The sequence below is a fragment of the Rhinopithecus bieti genome, unplaced genomic scaffold (genome assembly GCF_001698545.2).
Source record: "Rhinopithecus bieti isolate Rb0 unplaced genomic scaffold, ASM169854v2 scaffold_947, whole genome shotgun sequence".
Lineage (NCBI taxonomy): Eukaryota > Metazoa > Chordata > Mammalia > Primates > Cercopithecidae > Rhinopithecus > Rhinopithecus bieti.
Window position 1 is genome coordinate 677,203 of NW_016803664.1, and position 9,682 is coordinate 686,884.

The following is a 9,682-nucleotide window of genomic DNA, read 5'->3' on the forward strand; positions in this document are numbered from 1 at the left end:
TCCAGATTCTGGCTGGGGCAAGAAGTCGGTAAAATGTCTCCCAGTGACCCCATCCCCAGGTGTTCAGCCCCTTGTGCGATCCCCTCCCGCTGTGTGTGCGCTGGACTTGCTTTTCATGAAGAGAATAGTGGAAGTGGTAGCTTGTCACTTCTGAGATTAGGTTACAAAAGACTAGCTTCCTTCCCGTTCACCATCTCTCTCACTCGTGCTGGTGGAAGCACGCTGCTGTGTTGTAAACAACCTGTCAGGAGGGCTGTGTGGCAGAGCAAGGGACTGATGTCATGATGCTTTGTGATTCTTTTTCCCCCTGAAAGCCTAGTGAGATCATCACAACTTGAATGGAGCCATCTTCTCTGTTCTGCTCTATACTCCCCCAACACAATCCATCTCCCAATGTGTAGAGCCGGGGCCCACAACCTCAGACAGCCCAAGGGCAGGGGATGAAATGCCTGTGATCCTACAAGTCCTGTGGCACCAACTCCCCCCACCTCTGGTGCCTCCATCAATACAGCCAGGGGAAGACATTTGACAAGCTAATTAGATTGCCTCATTAGGTATTCAGAATTGGGGCATTAAAAAGCAAGGGTTCTCAGATGGCGGGAGGCGAAGCATAGATAGAGATATGACTGGTGTCGGTGGCCTAGCAAGTCACTTATGAGGGAAGCCAGAATGTGTCTTTGGAAGTAGTGCAGTGTGCTGGTAATGCTCCAGAGTGTGGAAGTAGGCGGCCTGGTTTGAATCATGGCTCCCACTTATTAGCTGTAGGATTTGGGGAAAGTTGCTTAACCTTTAGGTGACTCTGTTTTCTCATCTATAAAATGGGGAAATGGTATTGAACTCAACTCGTTAAAATGAAAAGAGTTGACACACACAAGGGATACAGCACACACCCGAGAACTGCCAGAGACAAGAAGGCTGCAGAGAAGTCCCCACAGCGTCAAAGCCCACAGACCAGCAGCTCCCAACGACATTCCAGTCCTCAGAGAGGCTGCCAGGACTTGAGCACGTTATTTCACCATCCAAGCGTTTCCACAGAGAGCAAACAGAAATATTTCCTATGGCATTTTACCTAATTAAGTCTTCAGCTCAACACTAAAAGACTTTTCAATTTAAAAATCATACACCACATTTATTTGAAAGTTTTATTTTTCTTTTTATTGCAAATTTCTGGTAAAGGAAAGAACATGGAAGCTGATTCTCATTTGAGCTTTGGTGAGAAGAGTACTGCACTGTGGCTCGGCAGCTCACCACCTTGGTCGCACACCCAAACACACGGACGGAGGCCTCAGGCACGCACTGATGCCTGCGACCCACCTCCCACAGGTTCTGACTTAATCGGTCTAGGAGGCACAGGGGGACATCAGTAGGTTTCCCGACTCCTCCAGATGATTCCAACGTGTAGCCGAGGTGGAGCACGCCTGCGGTGGCTCATCTCAAGGGGCTGGCAATGTCAGAAGCACCTGAGAAGCTCAGCTGACAGCCCAGTGTCACCTGCTTACGTCACCCCTTGGCCAGAGTCCAGCTGGTGCTCCCCGCCTCCCTCTTCCCAGGTGTCGATGTTCTGATTCCTTCTCCTCAAAGACCCCAGAGGACAGAGATGCTGGAGGGGCTGTGGCTTCCTGTGCTGTGGTTTGTGCTTAAACGTGGAGAACCACATGAAACGTGTACGCTACCATAGAAGAAATTCACTTTCTGATTGCAAAACAGCAATCACCTCTTTTTTTCTTTGTTAAGTGGAAATTTGTGGCAAAATAAGAAAATATGTGTTGGATAATAGAGTCCCTATATAACCTCTCATGTCCAAATTTGAAAAAAAAATTGTCAAGCCATTGAGAGCAAAATACATACTTTAGCAGCATATTTTATATGGGTAAACAGTAATAGCCAGTCAGATACTTCATTTGTGATTTGTCCTAAAATAGAAAATGCTTTTATTTTCCTGAGTCCTTGGCAAACAAAAAACATTTTTTTTCTTTTAATTGTTAAAGTATTCCTGTTTTCTTTTCCTGGGGCACCCTCACAGTTCAGATCAGTGTGTCTCACTGTCAGTTTTTACATACAGAGATGAACAAACAGCACTGGGGCCAATTTCCAATGACTGATCACATATGGCGATTGAAAATAAAACACCCATAATCTATAAAGTTGTTCAAGATGAAAGTTTCTTGACAGTGCTATAAATGCAATATCAATTTGAATTGTTGTCCATACAAAAGTATGAATTTCTATTCCATTAGTAATACTGAATGATTAATACCTTAACAGTGATAAAATTTTTAGAACATTTAAAAAATACAGAGGATTCCAGTTTTACATCATACTTCTGACGGATTATCATACTTTCTATTTTGTCTGCAAAACTTTTACAGAGTACAGTGCATTGACATGATAAAACCAAGGCACAAAAATACAGTTACAATAAGTGTATATAAACCCTAGCACTTTGTGCCAATTTTGGAAAGAGAGAGATCATAAAGTCTGAAAAATTATCACATTCTATTTGATTAGTGAACAATTAATTGTGCAGTAAATAGATTGTTAACCACCATTCCATTATTAAATATATGGCTATCACTATACAGGCTGTGGATAATTCAAAAATAGTTTTAAATATTAAAACCTGTAATATCTAGGTGGTCGATGCCAATATTGAGCCTTACTTTATCTAAATAAGTCTCCATTTAATTTGCAATCCATATGGCAGTTAGCAATTTTTAAACTATTTCCATTACATAAATGGTGGGGTTTATTCTAAATGTTAAATCCTTTCCCCTTACAAAAGACAGAAGATTTACAAGAAGATAACCAATATAAGAAATGCATAGACAACAATAAGAAAATCCAAATTGGACTCAAAGGTTGAAGTCTAATCTACTGGGACATTCTCTTAATTTACGGTGAGGAACAACACATTCCTGTAATGATTCATTAGTTTCTTAATTTAAAAAAAATCGCCATGACATTTTTCAAAATAGTAAACAGTCTTCATTAGTGCATCAAGCATTGAAGAAAATTGTCATTTTCCATTCGTAAAATGAAGAAGATAAAAGCCTTTCAAAATCCAGGGCAGGGGATTTCCACTGAATTTAGAGAAGTGAAATAAACGGGTAAAAACTGTATTTCATACTTTTAAAGAAAGAGTATTTTCAAGACTCAAGGTAAACATTTAGACCCATTAAACACATTTCTTGGCACATGCACGCCATGGATGGAACAATCCCGAAAGTGGCGACGGCCTGGCTACAGAGGTATCCGGCTCCTGACCCCACTGGCAAAACTGTCTTTTAGGACCTTGTCCCAGCTCCCTTCACATGGGAGTTTCTGGCTTCTGCATCAGCTGGATTTGCTTCTGTAGCTGGTCCCTGTCCAGCTTCATCTTGGCCTCGAGAACTTGCCTGAGGGATCCTATGCTTTCATAGACAGCTGTAAACCCTTGAAGGAGAGGTAAATTTCACAAGAGTTAATATTTTTTAAAAATTCTATATCAAATTCTATAGCATCTGGTAATGGTTGATTCACGCAAAAATTATTAATAGATGCTAAAACCCCTGGGGTAAAAGTTTGATGGGGAACAGGTGAGTTTCTAGTTTCTCCCTAGAGATTACTTTTAATTTACAAAAGGAAAAGGAACGATTACAATGGAGAAGACTGTCACATACCACTTTAACCAAGTGATCAAAGCTCATGTCACCAATACTGGGAGAAACCAACATCGTGTAACTCCTGAAAAGATACCCCAAGCAGGTCACAACATCACTTCTTGACATTTTTAAAGAATACCAAATGCACAACTTAATTCATATCAAGATGAAGCAAACAGGCCTGGTACGGTGGCTCATGCCAGTAATCCCAGCACTTTGGGAGGCCAATGCGGGTGGATCATCTGAGGTCAGGAGTTCGAGACCAGCCTGGCCAACATGGCGACACCCCATCTCTACTAAAAATACAAAAATTAGCTAAGTATGGTGGTGCATGCCTGTAGTCCCAGCTACTTAGGAGGCTGAGGCAGGAGAATCGCTTGAACCCAGGAAGCGGAGGTTGCAGTGAGCCAAGATTATACTACTGCACTCCAGCCTGGGCGACAGAGCAAGACTCCATCTCAAAAAAAAAAAAAAAAAAAAAAAAAAAAGATGAAGCAAACAAATCGAAACTGAGGGATAGTCTACAAAATGCTGGCTGGCTGGTACTCTTTAAAACTGTCGGCCGGGCGCGGTGGCTCAAGCCTGTAATCCCAGCACTTTGGGAGGCCGAGACGGGAGGATCACAAGGTCAGGAGATCGAGACCATCCTGGCTAATACGGTGAAACCCCGTCTCTACTAAAAAATATAAAAAACTAGCCGGGCGAGGTGGCGGGCGTTTGTAGTCCCAGCTACTTGGGAGGCGGAGGCAGGAGAATGGCGTAAACCCGGGAGGCGGAGCTTGCAGTGAGCTGAGATCCGGCCACTGCACTCCAGCCTGGGCGACAGAGCCAGACTCCGTCTCAAAAAAAAAAAAAAAAAACTGTCAAGATCATTGAGAAACTGATCCAGAATAATAGAGACTAAATAAAGAAATATGACAACTAAACACGATGTGTAATTCTGGATTAGAACCCGAAGGGGCCAACATCACTAATCATAAGGGCAATACAAATTAAAACCACAAGGAGTCATTACCTCACACCTGTTAGGATGGCTACTATCAAAAAGACAAAAGAGTACAAGTGCTGGCAAGGGTGTGAAGAAAGGAGAACACTTGTACACTGCTGGTGGGAATGCAGAATGGGGCAGCCATTGTGGAAAACAGTATAGGGCAGGGGTGTCCAATCTTTCGGCTTCCCTGGACCACACTGGAAGAATTGTCTTGGGCAATACAAATACACTAACACTAATGACAGCTGATGAGCTAAACAAACAAAAAAATCACAAAAAAATCTCATAATGTTTTAAGAACGTTTACAGATTTGGGGTGGGCTTCATTCAAAGCCATCCTGGGTCGCATGTGGCCTGCAGAATGTGGGTTGGACAAGCTTGGTATAGAGGTTACTAAAGAAATTTAAAATAGAACTACCATACGACCCAGGAATCTCACTATTGGGTATATTCCCAAAGGAAATTAAATTACTACCTCATAAAGATATCTGCACTCCCCTGTTCACTGCACCATTATTTACAATAGCCAAGATATGGAAACAAATGCAGTGTGTCCAAAAAATAAGTGAATAAAGAAGTTGTGTATATATACATATGATGAATATTATTCATCCTTACAAAAAAAAACAGGAGAGCCTGCCATTTGTCACAAATGGATAAAAATGGAGGACATTATGCTAAGTGAAATAAGACAGATACAGAAAGAAAAATACTGCATGATCTCATATGTGGAATCTAAAAAAAGAAAAGGAGGAGGGAAGGAAGGAAAGAAGGAAGGAACGAAGGAAGGAAGGAAGGAAAGAAAGAGAAAGGAAGGAAGGAAGGAAGGAAGGAAGGAATGAAGGAAGGAAGGCCGGCCAGCCAAGGTGGGTGGATTACTTGAGGTCAGGAGTTCGAGACCAGCCTGGCCAACACCATGAAACTCCATCTCTACTAAAAATACAAAAATTAGCTGGACATGGTGGTGCACATCTACAATCCCAGCTATCCACGAGGCTGAGGCATGAGAATCACTTGAACCAGGGAAGAACAGGTCACAGTGAGCCGAGATCGCGCCACTGCACTCCAGCCTGGGTGACAGAGCAGGACTCTGTCTCAAAAAAAAAAAAAAAAAAAAAAAATAGACATAGAGAAAAAAATGGTGGTTGCCAAAGGTGGGGAGGAAGAGGAGGAAATGGGGAGATGCAGGTGAAAAGATACAAATTGCTGATATGCAGAATGAACAAAAACAGACATCTAATGTATAGCATGAGGACTACAGTCAATAATATTGTATTGTATTTGGCATTTTTGCTAAAAGAGTACGTTTTCAGGTGTTGATGCCATACACACACACACACACACAAATACCTGTGAGACGATACATATGTTAACCTGCTTGAATACGGTAACTATTTCACTATGCATACGTATATCAAAATATAAACATCTTATATAACTTAAATATATACAATAATTTTTTATTTAAAAAACATGTAATTAGAAAAAAAAAGACACTGGACTAGAAAAGGGTTGCTATAAAGGAAAGAATGGCACATTGAAAATTGAATATTAAAAAAATTTCATTGATGATACATTGTATTGAAGTTATTTAGAAGGGAATATCCTTGTTCTTAGGATGTATACACTGAAATAATAAAAGGACGACCAGGCAGGGCTCACACCTGTAATTCCAGCGCTTTGGCAGGTCAAGGCAAGAGGACTGCTTGAGGCCAGGAGTTCCAGACCAGTCTGGGCAACATACTGAAGCCCCATCTCTTAAATAAAAATTTTTTTAAATAAAAAAATGAGCTGGGCATGGTGGCACATGCCCAAAGTCCTAGCTGCTCAGTAGGTCGAGGAAGAGGGTTCACTTGAGCCCAAGAGGTTGCAGTGAGCTACGATCACACCACTTCACTGCAGCCTAGGCAACAGAGTGAGCCCCTGTCTCATTCTGTCATTTTTTTTTTAATTTCCAAAAAAAAAATGGAAATAATAAAGGGCAAAAAAGCATCATGAGGCTAGGCCTGGTGGCTCTTGCCTGTAATCCCAGCACTTCAGCAGGCCAAGGCGGAAGGATCATTTGAGGATGGGAGTTCAAGAGGAGCCTGGCCAACATGGTGAAACCTAGTCTCTATTAAAAATAGCAAAAAAAAAAATAATAATAATAATAATTAGCTGGGCATGATGGTGGGTGCCTGTAATCCCAGCTACTCAGGAGGCTGAGGCAGGAGAATCGCTTGAACCCTGGAGGCAGAGGTTGCAGTGAGCCAAGATCACGCCACTGCACTCCAGCCTGGCACAGAGCAAGATTCTGTCTCCAAAACAAAAAAAGAAAGAAGAAATATATTGTCTTTGTAATAAAGACAATGGCTTTACCTTAAGGCTCAGAGGCTTTTCATATTGGGTGCTAAATATTAACATCCTCAATTTAACATACGTTAAATAGATAACAATACATTCATTCAGGGAATGATGCAAAGTTAAACATTGATGAAATATTCAAATACCATATTTTAATAGTCCAAAGACTAAGAAAGAAAATTCATTTTTATCTTTACAAGTTCTCCAGTTTATATATTTAATTGTAGCTCCTACAAATAAAATAATAAACATTTAGTGGTAATAACAAAATTATTCTTGAGATAACTAGCACTTTTATTTCCATGTGGCCAAAACAGAACAATGTCACAGAAGAAAATTCATGGGATCATACTATTGGAAGAAGCTGGGAGAGAATTTAATTCCACTTCTCACACTAGAGGAACATCTTCTTCCTGACCACGATCAACCAGCCTCTACTTGAATATTTTCCATAACAAAGAGCTCTCAAGCTCCCAAAGCCATCCGTCTTTTAGGACTCATGAACTTTAAGGTACTTCTGCCTCATATTGAGTTAAAAGCTGTCTTTGGGTACCTTCCACTTAGTGGTCACAGTTCTGTATTCCTGAGTTCAGAGTGTAAATCTAATCCCTCCTGTATATGACGGCACTCAGAACTTGAAATCAGCGCTAATGTTCTCCTCTAAGCAAGTGTGAACTAACGGGCCCTGCTGACCTGCCAGTAGAGGAAACTCATTCATTGCCAGGGTGGTACTGTTCTGCTAGCACTATAAAATAAGACCTCAAAACCCCCTCAAAGATATGTGCTTCCTTCTGAGACATGTTAACCTTGGCTATGAACAGAAAAGACTTGGCAGATGATGCTAAAGAAAATGTACCTCAGTTGCAGGCTAAGCAGTTTCAGTTGTTTGCCTGTCTCTCATGGTGGCTCTTTATACAGCTGAAATTCATACAGCATTGTAGCTACTTAGACAACACAGCACAGCTACTCAGAAAATCAACTAAGGATATTTCACAGTTATTACCATTAGCCAGGTTCATAGGTAGTTGCAGGGGATACTCATTAATAGATTTTAGATCAAACAGAAAATAACGGATGTGAGTTGTTTTGGTTTTGGCCTACCAGCATTAACTTCCGCTTTCATTTCCTTGATGTTCTGGTTCATCTGTAACTCCAGCTTGGTGATGCGCCCATGCATCTTCTCCTCTTCTTGCCTTGTTCTCTGACCATCGAAAGTCTTCCTTTGACCTTCTTCTATTTTGTCAAGTCTGGCTGACATCTGGCTGAGCTTCTTCTCCATATCCCTTTCACTGGCTCCCTGAGATCCATGATAAGAACTGCACTTAATCACTCCAAAAAGAAATCCGCATTGCATTCACATCAGCCATAATATCATTTAACAACAATCTGCAAGAAACAGATTCACAACAGCTGCTTGTTGCCCACCATAATATCCATTCTCCCTTTCTTCCTTAACAGATCCATGATTTTCAGCTGGGTATAAGGTCATTCAAAATAAAGACTACATTTTCAGGCCGGGTGTGGTGGCTCACACCTGTAATTCCAGCACTTTGGGAGGCCAAGGCAGGCAGATCACTTGAGGTCAGAAGTTAGAGACAAGCCTGGCCAACATGGTGAAACCCTGTCTCTACTAAAAATACAAAAGTTAGCCAGGGATGGTGGTGGGTGCTGTAATCCCAGCTACATGGGAGGCTGAGGCAGGAGAATCACTTGAACCCGGGAGGCGAGGTTGCAGTAAGCCAAGATCTCGCCATTGCACTCCAGCCTGGGTAACAGAGTGAGACTCTGTCTCAAAAAAAAAAAAAAAAAAAAAAAAAAAACTACATTCAATGAGATGTAAGTACAAGTGTATATGGCAGTTTCCAGGAAAAGTTAAAAGACAGCTGATGTATATCCTTACTCCTTCCTTCTTCCTTCCCTTTCTGGAATTCAGCCAGAATGGCTGGAGCTCTAGCAGCTATACTGAATTATGAAGATATGGATCACTCTAGGATTGGCAAAAAGTTGAAGGATCCTTGGTCACTGAGGACTGACAAGCTATCACGTCAGTCCTGCATTACCTATACCTAGACTTCTGTTATGAGAAATAAAAAATAAGTTTCTATTTCATGAAAGCTACCATTATCCTGGGGTTCACTGTTACCTATTAGACAAATCCATATATAAACAGTGATTCAAAGACCCAGAATTATTAGTACAAATGTATTAGTATAAATCCAAGTAAGTCAATCAGTAGATGTGATGGAAATACAGGGAAATACTTAAAAGAACATATCTAATATTTTAAATATATATAAAATCATATACAAAATGAAGTCTTTCCTTTTTTCCTTTTCCTTTCCACATGCTTGGTTTTTATGGGAATCTGTGTCTGCCAGTGAGCTTGGAGGCCAAGACTGCAAACTCCAAGCTGTAAGTGGGTTATGGCATGATACTCCTCTCTTGATGGTGCTCAATGCGGAGTCTGCAATTCAACAGCTCCACATCTGGAGACAGCAGAGTCAGAGATGTACTGCACCAGTCATTTCAGCTCAATCGTCAATATCCAACAGGCGGAAACAGTGCAAGAAAAGGAAAGGGAGACAGAGATGCCATGCTAAACAATTAAAACCAACGAAAATTTGCTTGCCAGGTACTGGTTTGGGAGCATAACGATTTTGAATACTACATATGCAAGTCTTTCTTTTTTTTTTTTTTTTGTTTTTTT

The 9,682-nt window shown here is 41.1% G+C and overlaps 1 protein-coding gene across 7 annotated transcripts in view; it reads right to left on the minus strand.

The window, feature by feature from the left end:
• Positions 1–1,132: 1,132 nt before the first annotated feature.
• Positions 1,133–9,682, minus strand: part of FAM81A (family with sequence similarity 81 member A) — a 166,848-nt gene continuing 158,298 nt past the window's right edge. For all 7 annotated transcript variants that reach the window (XM_017896078.1, XM_017896061.1, XM_017896070.1 and 4 more), the window contains 2 exons: positions 8,077–8,272; positions 1,133–3,432 (listed from right to left, as the gene is read on the minus strand). In XM_017896078.1, the coding sequence (XP_017751567.1) occupies positions 3,308–3,432; positions 8,077–8,272 (321 nt within the window). In that variant the 3' untranslated portion in view covers positions 1,133–3,307. The remainder of the gene's footprint in view (positions 3,433–8,076; positions 8,273–9,682) is intronic.